We start from the raw sequence: 17376 nt of genomic DNA, 5'->3' as shown, positions 1-17376 counted from the left end.
TTTCTTTTCTGCTCGTGTTTACTTGTTTAAAGTTATTAAGGTTAACTGTGTTGCAACATCTGGAATCTTATACTTTTAAGGCTGGCAATTCTTGTTAGAGTCATTTATGTGATTTCGTAATTGAGTAATTTGTGTTAATTACTGATTCGATTATGGTATAATCTTTGCAATTACTCATGTAACATGACTCATTAGTATTTCAACATGTTTATATTTGTATTGTGTTGAAAAATGGATAGACCAAGAACTCATACAACCTATTAAGAAACAAGAAAGATCAGTCATTTTTTGTCATGTCATATTTAACACTAAACTTGAGTTAATCCGTATTCAACACTAACTTGACCCGTGTATTATCCTTGTTAGCGAATCATATCATATACAGGTTCAAGCCGAGTAATGGTTAATCCGAACTGGTTAACAGGTTCGTGCTGCTGAGTAATGGTTAACTTTCAGTCCAATTTGAATCTTGCTACAAGCTGCCACCCCTAATCTTATTGTCTACTGGCATCAAAATTAACTTCAATTTTCCAGCAACGTTGGAAATCAGAAAGCTTCGCAAGACCTACAATAAATAAAGTATACATATGCTTCTCTATTAATTATTTCAAGTATTTTCTACTCTAGAAGAACAGATCTCCAGATATAGTATTAATTATTGCCCAATCTCCTCCAAAGAAGAAGGATTTAAAAAAAATGTAAAAAGTGAAGTACATACACTTGATATTCTTTTCTCTTGTTTCTTTCTTTTTCCAATCTAATGCAACTGAGCCATTTACAGCATGGGAAGAATATCATGCATAATTCATCAGAATTTCCTTAGCATGGTTCTGATGTGAACTATGCACCATGTTTTCACCAATGTTTTGTGCTTCCTCCAGCCACAGAAATGCTTCCCAATCACCTTCTTATAACTAGGCCTCTGCTGCACCATGATCCAGTATTTAGCCATGTTCGGCCGGCCACCTATATACTCATCCTCCAAATTCAAGATCACTAACCGTGCGAGCACCGGAATGAGCATCACATCTGCCATGCTAAACTCTTTCCCGGCTAAATATGCCGTTTCATTCAGCTGTGTTTCAACTTCATCAAGAAGTCTTACTAGGTGTTCCTTGTCCTGTTTCAAAACATCCGGGTTTTTCAACTTTTCTTCTGTCTCATATGCTTCTTTTAACTTCTTGTGATAATCAGCTGCCAAATCAGGAGTTTCTGCCATTCGGGCAATGAGCACCTGCCTTAGGAATTTAGAGACGTAACGACGGTGCTTCTCAGGGATGTGACAAAGTGTGAAATACTTGGGGTTCCATTTTTGTATCTTATGCATCCATTCAATGACTTCACTGCTGCTGAATGGGATGTTCTCATTGCCTGATGAGACTTTTGCAATTTTTTCTAAATATCTGGAAAAACAGATAGACAGCAGTTCAAAATCTTTTACATTGTCATATTAAACATGTTTTGGGAAACAAGAAAACACTGCTTAAACATTGAACTAGAAAATGAGATGAATTCAGTACGATGCAAATCTAAAGTGACTTCCAAACTCAAATCTCATATTTACAGTAACAAAGAGTGAAGAGTGAAGTATGTGACATACTGAATGATCTCAATTGTGTCGAAAATGACATGGCTACCGTTCTGGAAAACTGGGAGTTTTGCGTTTGTATTCCTCCTGAAGAATGAGGCATCCATGTTCTTGCCTGTTACAGGATTGACATGGAATGATGTGTAATCAATGCCTTTTTCTTCCAAAGCAAGTCTCACTCTTTGGCTGTCCAATGAGTATGGGTGGTGATATAACTGCATGGTTTTGTTACCACAAGCAGTAAGAATGTTTCAAGCAGTATGAAGAAATTGGGCTCTTTTTTCCTGTCTCTGAATCCTGAGTTTCTGCAAATGGTAAGAAAATGTCAATTAACATATTCCACAATAGCTTCAAGCATAAAAGCTCAACACATGATGTAATTAAAAACAAACCAAGCTTCAATTCCTTTTGCAAAACTTTGCTTCCCAAAACCCATTAAGAACTGAAAATCCACACCACCAAAGCAAATCACAGAGCACCACTTTAATCAACTCAAACAGAAAAACATATCAGAGCTCAGCATACCAATCTGACCATGTCCATGACAACTCAAAAGAAAGCTCAAGCTTCCCAAAATTCAAGCTTGAAGCTTCCAAAACTCGCAGTGGAAAACATTCAATGGAGAAAACAAATAATTTGCAGACCCCAATAAAGCTTTTTGACAAATACAGTCAAATTCATAGCAAGATTAACACAAGAAAGAAATTCAATTGACAAGAACTTGACAATAGGAAATAGTGATTGAGAACTTACCCAGAAGATGACAGAAAAAGAAAATAATAAAAATAAAAATAAATTGCCTATTTGGGCTAGGGTTTTTGAGAACTCTGCAGGCACACGAAGAAGCTTTTGACCTCAAAATGGGAATATAAAAAAAGGTTAAAAGGGAATTTTGGTTATTGAATTTGAAAGCAAGGCAGTGAGAAAGGGAACAAACAATCGCAACTGGGTGGGACTGGGAAGGACTGTTTAACTGTAATCTGTGCTTCCAAAGTTGCAACTGGAAAGTGCACAGGCAACTATTTGGTACCTTTACTCGCTCAAGTAGGATGGGCGACTATACTCTCTACCCGTCGTTGGACACGTGTCCACCTGTACTTTTTCCAGCTTGACTTTGTGACGTCATTCACATGGTCAACTAGATCGCGATCTTTCTGTCCGATTAACCACGTGTGTAGTATATGTACCTATGTCCTTTTTTTTTCTTTCATTCTTTTCTTCTCTCTTGTTGCAAAGTTGCGCACAAAATTAAAAAAATTCTAAGAAACTATAACATGCGATTCTCTATGAGTCCAAGAAAAAATGCGCAATTCTATGGAACATTATTTTTCAAGTAACATAGCGGTTCGAGGAATTGAAAGTCGGTTGTGCAAAATTTACATACTAAACCCGACGACGAGTGGATTTCGTTAATAGACATATAAAGATACACATAGTCAGAGAGACATAATGAGTCTTACCCTCAAATGCATCTCTATCAATAAGTAAAAGTTTAACAAATACAAAAAACTACACAACATAATCATGGATCACGCTTAAAATAATTGATATTAAAATCATGATTATCATTGACTCTTTGATCCTCAACTCTTTCAACTTGAGGCTCAACGGAAAGATTTTGCCATGAAGAGAAATCAAACATCTCAACAAAAATAAACCAATTCTCATAATAGCATTAATGCCTTTAATCAAACATACCAACACAAATAAAACATCTCAACAATACCAACAACAAATCAAACATCTCAACAAAATTCATAAAATCAAAACCCTAATTGAACCCTAGAATACTTGATTTTCAAATTAAAGATGCATAAGATAATTAAAAATGAGAGAATGAGAAGAATAATTGTTGCCAAAAAGAGAAGTTATTGCTAGCAAGAGGAGAAGTTGATGTCTATATGTCAAGAGAAGCAGAGGAGAAGTTGTTGTAGAGAAGAGGAGAAGTTGATGTAGACAAAACAAAAGGAGAAAAGCTGCCCATTCAATTTTATTTTTTTAAGAAAAATTTGGGCTAGGCTGCCCTTAGTGTAGAAACGCCCCTAAAAGTTACCTGCAAAATTTGATAGACTTTACTAGCGGTGAAGGGACACCGATGTGGTGTCGATCAATAACGCTTTATCGATTACATTAGTAACTTTGTAAGATCGAACTATAGTAGGTTTAGGGTTCATAATATATTGTACATTGGTTAGTAGTGGAGGTATTTATAATAACTTGGGAGGGATATACGTCTAATAGGAATATTGTAAACCTACTTGTTTGTAATCTCAAAGATAAAAAGAAGCTAATGACTATCTTGCTCTTAGCTTTTTTGAGCTAGGTTTAGACCTTTCCTTTCTTGTTGAGGAAGGAAATGTTCGAAACCGGTAACTACTTGATGGGTTGGGGGGGCTTGTTCATTGTCACTCTTTATTCAAAGCGATTGATCATCTCTGCGCGAACTTAGTTTCTTATTTCTAGTTTGAGTTATTTGGGTTTGTTTTTAGTATTGGGTTGTGTGTAACTTGTTCTAGGGGAACTAGGGTTTTGTAAGAGAGCGTATAAATACATAAGTTTATGGTGTTGGTCTTTGTGTGTAGAGTACTCAAAACACGTCTAATGGATTTGAGGGTTTTGAAATACCAAGTGAGAGACTCAAATCACCAAACATGGGTTTGAATATTTGTTTGGGTGAAGAAACTTGGGCTCCATCTAACAACTTATATAGATATTGTCTGTTGGGCTTGAGCTTTAGGCCCAGGCACTTGCTTTTCTATATATACATTTCTGTTTTGGATTTATAATCACGTGATAACATTGTTGTTTCAATGAAGTTATCTCACTTTGATTATAAAAAAAAATCATGTGCATGGATGATGGAAAGGGATATATACCTACTCGTGGGTGCCCAACGTTAAATTTGAGGATTTATTAAAACTAAAAATTGACACTTAACTAATAAAATCATGGCCACACTCACCGTCACCTTCCATGCTTAAATACTTTGATAACGAAAATATATATCTTACTGCTGATTAGCTATTTAATTAGCCTATGATTAAGACCCAAACCCAAAAAAATCTCAAATTGGAAGTGGAGAAGGATCTATCATTAAATTTCAATTCAAATAAAGGGGGGTCACATTATATATCATAATCTAGGCGACAAGCAACATGGCTTCTTTTATATGAGCCCACTATGGGTAGCAAGGTAACATGGCTTCTCATGACTTTGATGGATTTTATGGATTTGATTGGAGTTTGGGTCTAATCTAAATCGTAGCTTAATTAACTAATTTGTTTTTCTTGTCCAAGATCATATATCTATAATGGGAGTCCGGGGTCCTCAAATTATTTAGCATTGATATTGTGTTTATGTTTAAAGTTAGATCATTTTTAAGTTTCTATATCATGAGACTTGTTATCCAGGTTCTAAAAAAATCATATTATATGTATGATGATTTTTCGGGAATGTGAATAATGACGATAAGTACTAAACCCCAAGACGGTTAATCCTATATAAGAATCGTTTTGGACACTAAGCAAATAATCAACACCAAAAGTATGAGTAACCTCTTTGGATAAATAGTATTTTTTGTGCAACGAAATGTGACGATACCTCATAGAAAAGAGGGGATTATATTAACAACGGAACTTTGCTTATTGAGGATCATACTAAACAACTTGTGGTATCTTGAATGAAACTCATTTCATTCTTCATTGTGATTGAAATTAAGGCAGCCCACCAACTGCCAAGTTACGTTTCGTTTTCAAGTAGTTAAAAATGTTTGAGTTAGTTGAATGTGTATAGGGCGGGCGGGAAGCTTATTAGTGGGTTTGCCGCTATTGCTTCATTTTCTTTGTTTGGTTAATGTGTCATTTTGGGTAAGCTCAACACCCCATTTAATTAATTAAATAATATTATTAGGAGCTTACAACTCTAAGCAATTATTATTACAAGTAACCGCCGAACCAAACCATTTCGTAAACATGAGCTTCTTTCTTTCTTGCTTCTTTTCCTGGTCTTAGGCAGAGCAGATACGAGAACGACAAGCCATTTGGTAATTAATTTACTAAAAACTGAGTACGGATGTGGAATTCTAAATCCATTTCGGGTTTGTGGGCAAGAGTATTTTACAAGCAAAAACGTATAGACTCTGCAGCAAGGACCTTGTTTTGAGGCATAAAGCAAGTGCGTATTCCAATTTCTTTGTGCCCAACAATTTTTCAGAGCTCCCAAGATTGACTTTCGTAGGGGAAAAAGGTAAATAAATAAGTCTGTGTTCTTCACGCAATACAATGCACCTAGTTAATCGATGGGTCAATTGGCCATGAATAGTAAAGTCAAGTGGTAGCGTTAGAGTGAAAATATAGGAATGTGTGGAAAAGAAGAAAAGCTTTGTTGCAAATTCCAGTCAAATAATACTATGCCACGTGAAAGTCTCAGCACGCTTGTCATAATGGTATTTACCGGGAATAATAAATTCGTGTTATTCTCATTTGATGGAAATCTTACTTGTGAAAAAGAGTTCGATAAAAAAAAGATAGTGACGGGTCAATTATTAGTTTTGTGATGGTATGTTGTATACGGTGATGATTTTGCAACTTGCAAGAGTTGTGCTAGTATTGCAATGCATGGCTGATGATCATGGTAGGAGCCGTAGGGTTTAGGGCACCATTGAATCTGGTTTCGGAAAGAAAATAAGTTTAGAAGAAAGTGAGATTTCTAAGCCGAGTAATTCTTTAGTGTCACAATAGTTTTGTTAGTAGCAATCTCTTCATATTATAATATGTGTATCGATATATTAATTTTGCCCTCTAAATTTATAACGTATTAAACAAGTAGTCTGCTACAGGCAAAACCAATTAAGGCCTAATCATTTGACCCTACCCCCTCTTGGCCAATTAGTTTCCCTTAGCTCCTTATGCCCATTTTTCTAGCTTTGACTCACTTAAGATAATTTACCCATAACAAGGGGTGGGTGGGTGGAAGGTGTGAAGAATTTTTGGTGACAAAGTAATAAGTTTGACCCTATGAGCCTAGAAGTGGTTGTTTACAAGGTTGGTCGCTGGCATTTTTCTTCCTTTGGTTACTTAGACTAGGAAAAATCTATTGCACCTGCCATGAATTCATGTTCAGATTATGAAATTCATTGTATAGAAAACTAAGTTTTATTAAACTAATTAAGATTTCGTGTTATTCCCTTGAGTTGACTCCTTTACATAATTTCTGACTCTGAATTGATAACATAACACGACAACAATATACTTAATTTAAAAAAAAAACATATTTAAAAATAAAACATATCGCATCTCATACATTGTATCTCATTCCCATAGACTAATATGTACTTTTGGCACCCATGGGCCATGGGTACAAGTAAACCCCACCATTAAACCATAAGCATATCTTAACGTATCCTAGTGATTAGAAATATATTTGCTTTGTGTACCCAACTAAGCTAGTAAGATGCCATGATGGAAATCGGGGTAGCTAGAATTTTCCCTCTCATCAGGCCCGCAAATATATATATTTCTGATATCATATATATTTTTGTGTCGTAGATGTGATTGGTGTGGGACCAATGATCCGCACATCCACTAGCAGTATTTAGCTTAAAATATTATATATTATCTGCATGCGTCCATAATTAAAACTTCAATGTTTAGTTGTATTTAAAAAATAACTTTATTGTTGGTTATTTTAAAAGCTTTATGTATTTATATATACCAATCCTATATACAATTTTGGCTGGCATGATTAGTGAAGACAATAATAAATTACTTCTTTCCCTCCTCCTTTTCTTTTTTTTGCTTAATTTTCTATTTTCTCACGAAGTTGGGGCTATAATTTCGTTTTTTTTTAATAATTTTTTTATTATTATAACATTTTATAAAGGGCTATAATTTTGTTTTGGGATTTGACTCAAATAATGCTTCATATAATGTAGGTAGGTTTTATTGCTAAACCAAGAATGCATAAAATGTGCAAAACATGAACCATACGGAGGATACCATTCCTTTTCAAAAGACTAAGAATGGCTAAAGGGAGAAATATAGCATAAATTAATTGATAAGTCCGATCATTGTACCCTATTGCAAAAAGTTTAGTCTCGTCTCATAGAGTCGTGCTCCTAGTGAAAAGACTTGTTATCTTTAATATGTTGGTTCATTGTCAAACTTAACGAGTCATTTCATGTAATTATAGTCATGTTATATCTAATTTTATTAAAATAAATTTAATTATGAGAAGACGTGGGTTAAACCAGTGTAGCGAATCCACCCCTTCTCGATAAAACATCAATATACTTAATGAATGCATAGTGGTAGTATTGAATCAATTCTTTCAACTTATGATCACTTGATCAGAAAAAGAAAAAAATCTGAACACTTGGTGTTGACGCCAAAAAGTTGTTCTCTGACTTTTAGGGTCAACTTAGTGATTTTATACCTTTGGTATTCTTGTGGTCTCGGTATAGAGAGCAATCTGCAAAAGTAGCGAACGCTCGGTAAAACCTAGGGCACCGGTGTGGTACCGGCCGAAGGCTCTCAGATTCTTAAGTAAGTTCGGGATTAGAAAGTTCAACTGACAGATCAATAGGCTTGTATGCCGTAAGTTCTGATTACCTCTATTTTGGGGTGGTTGGCCTCCTTTATAGGCCTTGGGAGGTGTGCACTTCGTTGATAATTTCGATATGGGACTGTGGACGTCGCTTGGGAGCATGCTATGTGTCCCAGGAGGAGGCGTTGCCCTAATGGAGCGATCGGTAGGTAGTCCCCGACCAGACTCGATTTCTTCCACATGTCTTGTTCTCATTGGCTGTTCCTTTTGGGTGTAAACACTTGGGATATTGCTTGTCATTTTCATCACGTGAAAGAAACCAAACATTAATCCACCGACAGAAGGAGCTGGCCTTCAAATTTTTTTCTAAAGCACACATTGGCTACAACTATTAACAATAACCCCTCCAAACAGTGGAGCACAAAAATAGGCATAATTCCAGCACTAAAGACTAACATGAGGAAGCTGCCTATGGACCCCTTTGAATTATACTAAGACCCATAATTTTAATCCTGGTCACAATTGGACCTAAAATAAATTAAAAAATAGACCGACCCAGTTGTTCTTGTTGTTCCATAATTTTTGGACGTATTATATTTCAGAATAGTCCCTTTCTTCCTGCTCTAGTAGATTAGTACCGTTACACAGCGTCACTTCACTTTCTTCCTTCACCTAATTCTATTTATTTATTTTAAATAACATTATCATACTGGTGGAAATTAGGAGGCACGTGGCGGAGAGCCCTCTGGGCCACGTGTTAGGACAGCGCCGTTGGCTTTACCGCTAAAAATTAAGCGCCGCTGCCACGTGTATGAGGTCTGATTGGATGTCACGTGATAATAGTTATATTTACACGCATTGAATAGGAGGAGCGCAGCGTGGCACCGTAAAAAAGTTGTTTTCTTAGGCTGTCACACGGGCAGAGTTATTTTCAGCCACCGACCCTAATTGAAAAGTGGAACTGTTTTTACCTAACCCTAGATATTTTGATATGTAGACGACGAAATAAGGATTTAAAATAATTGATGTTACATGAAAAAGAGTGGGAGGGGAAGAATATATGGTTTGTCTAGAAGCATGAAAGGGAAATTATCATAAATCATGCTCGTTGGTTTAATAGCAAAAGTTTTAATCGGCAGTGAAAATCGTAATACGGTGACGTGGTGCTATCAATTCATCTATGTGGTTCATTATATTGTAACATGTGAATTAATAATATCATGTAAAAATTTATCCCGTTTAACAAAATTTGAACTAAAAATAATTCATTGTGATAAAATGAGGTATTTTGACTGTTTTCATGATTGAGTAAAATTTTTAATCACGGTCGTTGTCAAATTATGGCAATCATGAAGACAAGTGCTAGAGGTATATAACTCCGGCCTAGCGAAGGTTCTTCCCTCATATTTAATGAGAATTGAATTTATCATTTAGTGACCTCCTTCCTTATGTATCATTTCATTTTGTTTGATATGATATTTGTTTTTGTTATAAAAAGAAAATTTCTAGCGAAAGACTTACTAGTGTAGTGGTTTGGAGTAAATATTCATTATATAAAAAGTTATGGATTCGAGTCATAACATTCGTATAGTGTGACTGTGTGTGTAAATTTATTATATATATTATCACCCTCTTAATAGGAAATGTCACCCCTTGTTTTTTTCTAAAATTTAAAAAACATACAAATATAAAATTGCAACCACAATACTCTAAGAATCCCTCTAATCATGATTTCACTCGCTATAGATTGATGAAGGAAATAAAAAACATTGTAAACCTTTGTCACTCTACTTTATGGCCTGACTTTCAGCAATTCCACGGGATCAAACAACCAAAATCCTATTAGAAAAAGAGACCAGCATAAAGTAGAGACTAAGATGCTTTCTTGACTAAATCATTAGCGTCATCTTTTTGTGATGGTTCCTTCCTTTTGGCTAATGCTCAGTATAACATATTATATATATATATATATATATTTCATACCTTATACATCAATTTAGCATACGTAGGTATATCAATTTATAAAGTATTGTGGAGTCAACTTTTCTTATCACAAGCTCATGCCTGTGTATTTTTTTTCAAAAATATACAAACAAGATTGGGATACGGGAATTGAATACAATACTTTAAGTGCTGGGATAAACACTTCTTCTAATCACTTTAGCCGTAAATCTCTTATCACACGTTTATATAAACTCCTAACTAATTACTCTCTTTTAATTAAATTGACGCTGGACTGTTGTAATTCCCTAACAGATTGGCTAGTAGATATAAAGTCATATACATTTGGCCAAAAAAATTTAAAAAAGAAGTTGATAGATTCGTCGGTCATACAAATCAATCCAAAAGCTAGGAATATAGAAAAGTGAATAACAATAGTATAAGTACCTCCAATGCTATCACATTCACTTGTCGAATAAAAGTCAATAACCTTGAGCTTGTGGCTCCCGCCAAATTTAAACTCCCGTTATCCCATATGCCCATACTCTATGCATTTATTAAGCCCCATGTCATTCTCATTTACCTGCCCATGTTCACCCAATTTATATCACATCTAAAGACTAGACCTATTTTTGCCTTTTTCCTTCACGGAAGTATAAAGGTTTCTCTCAAATTTAGGAATGACATGACATCTTTCACGAGTGTTCAAAACCCATTAAATAGAGTTTTTGCATGTTTAGGAAAACAAAAACAGGTTTTGCATTTCCAACTTGAAGGTGGAATTCTTGTTATGGTTATCGTGTTTAGACTTTAACGGCACGTGTATTTACATTACAAGTAATAAGAAAGAAGAAAATAAATTATTCCAGTCACGACTTTTCTGAAAATGAAATCTCGTTGATATTCTCGAATACCATGAAAAAAAATTGATGTTCCAATCCAATCTCAAAACCAATTTAAAATGAGAGAAACTTACTTGTTCAAAATAATTAAAAAATGAATGAGCCCAATTATAAATCAACACTTCATTTGTTGAATAAAATATAGGAAGATTTACTATTATACCAAATATAGGAACCCAAATTATTAAAAAAAAAAAACCCATATGAAATGGACTTTAGAAACACACCTAAAGCCCATTTGCAACATAACAAAAAGACTTTTAACTTATTTTAAATTACAAAACTGCCATTAATTTCTTAAAACAAACTCAACTCCAAAACCTCATAAAATAGTCCAAAACACTCAATAGGGCATCAAAGTAATTTAATAATCAAAATTAAATTCAATACGGCCAACTATCATTTTTTGAGTTTATTTATATAAATTAAATGATGTATGATTTATTTATAGTTTTAATGTTAAAAATGGATATATGACTAAATATCTCTAAAATATAATGGGTGTAACCGTAATGTGATCCACAGAGAGAGATATATATATATATTTTTTTTAAGGTAAGTTTATTAAGCCGATTCCATTCCCGTCTAAGTCCATGTGCGTTGCAGGTGGGCCAACCCAGAGATCCAATCACCATAAACAAAACCTTAATCACTTGCAGAAAAAGCTATTCACCAATAATAATAACTCTCGGTTGAAGCAGCTCGATCAGAGTAAACTGAACGTGAGTTGAATTAGAGGTAAAAGTAGGGCCGCCCAGTAGCCTTAAATTGCTACGCTTTCCTTTTCTTCTACTGGTATGACTGCCATTTGCGAGCACCTGAAATTGAAAACCAAACCAAAACCAAACCAAACCAACGACGGTTAAAGCCAAACCAATCCATCTCTCATTCTCTCTCTCTAAGCCTCTTTATAAGCCTATTGACATGAATTCACAGCACCGGCAACGGAAACACAGAGCTGCCGGGAACTGACCCAGATACCAAAACGACATCGCTTGGACTCTGACGCATTGTAGCACTTGAAAATGGTACAAGATAATTATGGTGAACAAGCAGAGATGGAGAGCTCTGGAGGCCGTTCGGTTGTGGTCGGAGTGAAGCTGGACGCCAAGAGCAGAGAGCTGCTTACTTGGGCTCTGGTCAAAGTGGCTCAGCCTGGTGACCGTGTGATTGCTCTGCATGTTCTTGGTAAAAATGGTGAGTGAAATTTAAGTGTAAGATTTTTTGCTTTTCTTTGTTTTTTTAAAACTAACTGGTTTTGATGAATTGGGTATGTGTAGAAATTGTGGATCAAGATGGGAAGTCGTCGCTTCTTTCCCTTGTCAAAGCGTTCGACTCTGTTCTTGCCGTCTATGAAGGTTTCTGCAACTTGAAACAGGTTCATTTCTCGCAAATTTTTGTTGTCCTTTTGTATATTTTGTTATATCCTCTGGGATTTTGTTGTCCTTTCGTATATTTTGTTATATCCTCTGGTTGTTTGCTTAGAAAATGAAAGAGTGAAAGCACGAGACGAATCATTTTTTCTTTTATGTTTTCCACTACTTAAGGTCAAAGTTTCAAAACAATGGAGCCAAGTTTTGCGTTAGTCTCAGTGCATTGGAGAGTTTCATCATTTTTTCAGTGGCCTAACAGAAAGTTAAAAAGTTGGGATTTTGGTTGAACATTTACAGGTGGATCTCAAGCTTAAAATCTGCAGAGGAGCATCAGTCAAAAAAATTTTAGTCAGGGAAGCAAATTCTTATACTGCAAGTAAGGTTATAGTGGGCACTGCTCAGAACCACCATAAAATCCGGTCATCGACCACCGTTGCCAAGTACTGTGCTAAGAAACTGTCCAAGGATTGTGGGGTTCTTGCTGTAAATAATGGGAAAGTTGTGTTCAGCAGAGAGGGCTCTCAAAAAACTTATTGTGACCCCCAAGGTATTTAGATTTTTTTTCTTCTTCTAATTTTGGGGTGCTTTCTATGGTTTTTATTGTTTAATTTGTTTATAGCTATAGTGGATGGGGCTCTAAGTTGAGTACTTGTTTTCAGGAAGTGAAGAGCATCGCCGAAATGGTTTGCTCACTGCATTTCACCGATCACTGCATAAGTCTTCCAAAGTACTCAATGAAGGCGGTGACAGTGTGGCCTTAAAGGACACATATGGTCCGGTCGATTGTCAGAAATTGGAGCAGGGATTTGCTAAACTCTTTTTGGAATCTTCTGAGACTGTTGCAAAACAGAAATGCTCAATATGTTCACGGCCCTCTGTGGATAATTCTTGTCACCAGTCTGCAGTGGAGTCTTCTGCGGATGACGGTGAAGATAGATCTATGGCTATAGTGCCAGTACAGAAAGAAGAGGAAGCAGCAGCAAGTTCTATTTCTATGTTGATCAGAGAATTACCTGAAGCGAGACCTGGTTGGCCACTGCTTCGACGGGCTGTATTACCAGACCAGCAAATTTCAGAGAGGTCTCTGGTCCGGAAGATCTCAGTAGTTCAGTGGGCAATGCAGTTGCCCAGTAGGCAGCCTTCAGCTACCTCCAATTTTGATGATAGAAAAAGTAGTTGTGATCCAGGTGAAGATCAACCTTTCTGTTTGAATGGAGAAAGTGGTGCAATTGTTGCAGTGGGTAGTGAGGCAGTGACTGCCCCTCCTTCACCAGACCACAGTTCAAAAGGCCTGCCTAAAGAATTGGAGGGTTTGCATGAGAAGTACTCGGCTACTTGCAGATTGTTCACCTACCAGGAACTTCAGTCAGCAACATCATATTTCTTGGCTGGTATGTTGTCCACACAGTTCATATGTCAAATATCCTGCTCATTTTCCCATTTGTATTTATGTGGTTTATTCAAGAAAACTTTTTTTTTTCTTTCTGTAATCCCAGAAAACTTCATTGGGAGAGGCGGTAGCAGTCAAGTTTATAGAGGCTGCCTTCCTGACGGCAAAGAACTTGCTGTGAAAATCTTAAAACCATCTGAAGATGTATTGAAGGAGTTTGTTTTGGAAATAGAGATTATTACTACCTTAAACCACAATAACATTATTTCCCTTTTGGGGTTCTGTTTTGAGGATAACAATCTTCTCTTGGTTTATGATTTCTTATCAAGAGGAAGCCTTGAAGAGAATCTCCATGGTACATACTATATATGTCTCTGGCTTTAGACATTACTCGAAGAGATTTGTGTAATTCTACTTTAATTTACAACTTTTTTTATTTTTTATCGTATTAGGAAGTAAGAAGGATCCGCTTACGTTTGGTTGGAATGAGAGATATAAGGTTGCTGTGGGTGTAGCTGAGGCCTTGGATTATCTGCACACCAGCAGTGCTCAACCTGTAATCCACAGGGATGTCAAGTCATCCAATATTCTACTATCTGATGATTTTGAGCCACAGGTACCTGATCATTTTGTTGCTTTCAAATATGCATTTTTTTTTCTTCTTCAAATGGTCAGTGTTTTATACTATTTCTACATGGTTTTTTCAGCTCTCTGATTTTGGACTGGCAAAATGGGCATCAACCTCCTCTTCACATATAACATGCACTGATGTTGCAGGCACCTTTGGGTTTGTAACTTCATCTCACAGCTTTTTAGCTTTCATCTTCTAACTGTAGACTTCTGTTTTTCTACAAAGATGAATAAAATTTCAAAATTGTAAGTACTGCTTAGGAAAACAATGTAAATTATGGCATGCTGATTAGTTAATAACATTATTGCATTTTAATGCAGCTACTTGGCTCCTGAATACTTTATGTATGGCAAAGTAAACGACAAGATTGACGTATATGCATTCGGTGTCGTACTCCTTGAGCTTCTTTCTGGAAGAAAGCCTATAAGCAGTGACTATCCAAAAGGCCATGAGAGCCTGGTCATGTGGGTATGTCCCTCTTTTCCAGTAAGGTTTAGCAGTACTCTTTGTACCTCCTGATGTTGTCTCCTGATAGAAAGTTGAATTATTGAAATGTATTGTCCAGGCCAAGCCAATTCTAAGCGGTGGGAAGATGTCTCAACTATTAGATCCGTGTTTAAGCAATAACTACAACCAGGAGCAGATAGAGAGAATGGTTTTAGCAGCCACTCTTTGTATAAGACATGCCCCACGAGCTAGGCCCCAAATGAGCTTTGTAAGTTGGATGTGATGGCTTCATAGCTTACAACTAAAATATCTGAATAAACTTTAACAAAATTATATCTGTTCTTTCTGAGCACAGATTGTGAAGCTCCTTCAAGGTGGTGCAGATGTGATTAAGTGGGCAAGGCTACAAGTTCATGCTCTGGAGGAATCCGATGTGCCTGAGGACGAAGCATGTCCACGTTCGAATCTGCAGTCTCACCTTAACCTTGCACTGCTTGATGTGGAGGATGACTCACTCTCCATGAGCAGCATTGAGCAAAGTGTCTCTTTAGAGGACTACCTGAAAGGCCGGTGGAGCCGCTCATCAAGCTTTGACTAATCAACAATTTTACTGGCACAATGCTCTAGTAATTTCACTTCCCATTTGTGTGATTCATTTGTATATTAATCCCCCTCAAGAAAGAGAAAAAGAAAACTAAAAACAGTGGTTTTCACATCTTCTCCAAGTGGTTGGCTTATAGTTATAGATGGGTTTAGGATGAGAGGTTGTTTCTGTGTGTGCCCCCCTCCTTCCCTACAGTCATAAAACTAGTCCTTGTTTATTGGGCTGGTTTTCCTTTTACATGTTTTTTGGTTTTCTTTTTTCGTTTGTCTTAATAGTGTCAATTTACTTCTTGGTCTCAATTAGACCAAGAGTTGGACACTCTTGTAATGTTGAAAGATGTAATTCTGGATGGTTTTTCATTTTGCTAAGAGTGAGCACAAGCCTGAAATATGAGTGATTCTGCTTACGTTTGTGTACATGTGGCCTAGAAAATCTAGAAGATGTCTCAAATTCGAATATCTCGTTTCGATGATAAAAAAACAGTGCTAAAAAATGGGATATACAAATGCAAGTCATTATCCTCCCTCCAACTTGGTAAATTTGCTTTCTCCTTCAAAATCACTGTGTTGTTAGATTCCTTTCCACTGGACCACGCTATCCACAGCATCCTCACATGGTGATAAGCCCTTTATGCCACTAAAGTCATGAGGGTCTTCCCTACACCTCACAACATACCAACAGAACCACCATTTCTATGGACCAAGTTTTTGGTCAGAATTCATGGCAAGTCAACCAGTCTTCTTCCCATCCATGAACCTCTCACCGACACCTCAGACCCATTTTTGTCATTTCAACTACAGCACCCATAAATTTCAATAGCAAGAGTACTAGCTTCTTCAACCAGTAACACCCATATTTACTAATTGCCACCTACATTTTGTACCGTACTTAGTCATGAAAAGGAGAGAAATGTCAACCAAAAAAAAAGAAAAAAAGCAAAGTTGTTCCAACTCGCTCACTATTTACTGGCTAAAATAACTTATTTTATAGGAGTTCTTGAGATGAGGCTCTCTTTAATTTAGCCTAACATTGAAATACTAGAAAATATTTTATAATCAAAACTCACTATGTTTCCATCTTTATTGCATAATGGGGAAGTTTTGAATTTTTTAATGTCTAAGGTGGGTGTATTCAATTAAGATTTTAAAAGAGTTGAATGGAGTTATAAAGTTTATAGAGTTCAATGTAGTTCAATTGATTTCTATCAACTCCACATAGAGTTTGATTGAATTCCTAGATTGATTTTGATGGTGTTTGTTAGAGTTTTATTGTAGATTTTAAAAGAGTTGATTAGAGTTCTAAATATATTTTTTATTATTTTTTATTTTTTATTTGGTTTGTTTATCGTTTTTCTAGATTTTCAAAAGAGAAAAGTACCTTTACAACCAAATAAGAAAAGGGCATCCAAAGAAAATAAAAAAAGAAGGGCATCTAATTTGCTCAAATGTGCAACCAAATAAGGATTTATGTCTGCATGTTTATGAAAAATGCGCAAAAGTAATTTCAATACAAAAAAAATGATAAGTAAACTATAATTCTAAATGCATAAAAACGAATAAGTATCTGCTTCATTGCTCATCTTTGACTCCCGTCATTCATAGCATCTCTAATAGCATATTGCTCTCTTTCGAGGTCCATGGGTTATAAGGTGTTTTTCCTTTTCCTTGTTGTGAATCTCCCATTTATAATGTTACTAGATAATACATGCAATCTTTAATCAGTTTATAAGAAAAAATACATATATGAAGATAATTTTTTTCCTTTTTGTTTTGGCATGGACTAGATATATATATTATACATTGATAAAGAAGAGAAACACTGAACAAAAAAAAGGCTGATTGGAGATGAAGAAGGCTATTGATATTTGAGGAACAGCAACCAAAGAAAAAGGATGATGTAGAAAAAGTACAGAAACAAAAAAAAACAGCAACCAAAAAACTATTCAAGAAAAAAAAAA

The 17376-nt window shown here is 35.8% G+C and overlaps 2 protein-coding genes across 3 annotated transcripts; one reads left to right on the top strand and one right to left on the bottom strand.

Annotated features, from left to right (window-relative positions):
* Positions 1–516: 516 nt before the first annotated feature.
* LOC110766433 (Glutathione S-transferase family protein) lies at positions 517–2556 on the bottom strand. 2 transcript variants are annotated; one of them, XM_021969762.2, is made up of 3 exons: positions 2342–2556; positions 1601–1893; positions 517–1403 (listed from the first exon to the last, which is right to left on the bottom strand). In XM_021969762.2, the coding sequence occupies exons 2-3, from the start codon at positions 1807–1809 to the stop codon at positions 809–811; spliced, it is 804 nt and encodes a 267-aa protein (XP_021825454.1). In that variant the 5' UTR covers positions 1810–1893; positions 2342–2556; the 3' UTR covers positions 517–808. The 2 variants fall into 2 exon arrangements, with proteins under 2 accessions (XP_021825454.1, XP_088106866.1); XM_088250740.1 differs by lacking the exon at positions 2342–2556 and adding an exon at positions 2114–2333.
* Positions 2557–11658: 9102 nt separating this feature from the next.
* LOC110766408 (protein kinase STUNTED) lies at positions 11659–15835 on the top strand. The gene is made up of 10 exons (XM_021969739.2): positions 11659–12171; positions 12255–12352; positions 12645–12894; positions 13007–13738; positions 13844–14092; positions 14190–14353; positions 14445–14524; positions 14689–14836; positions 14934–15083; positions 15171–15835. The coding sequence occupies exons 1-10, from the start codon at positions 12000–12002 to the stop codon at positions 15411–15413; spliced, it is 2286 nt and encodes a 761-aa protein (XP_021825431.1). The 5' UTR covers positions 11659–11999; the 3' UTR covers positions 15414–15835.
* Positions 15836–17376: the final 1541 nt, after the last annotated feature.

Source organism: Prunus avium, chromosome 1, assembly GCF_965620075.1.
Source record: "Prunus avium chromosome 1, drPruAviu1.hap1.1, whole genome shotgun sequence".
NCBI classification, from domain to species: Eukaryota; Viridiplantae; Streptophyta; class Magnoliopsida; order Rosales; family Rosaceae; genus Prunus; species Prunus avium.
Note: the sequence above shows the minus strand (reverse complement) of the source record. Positions and strands in the feature narration are given on the sequence as shown.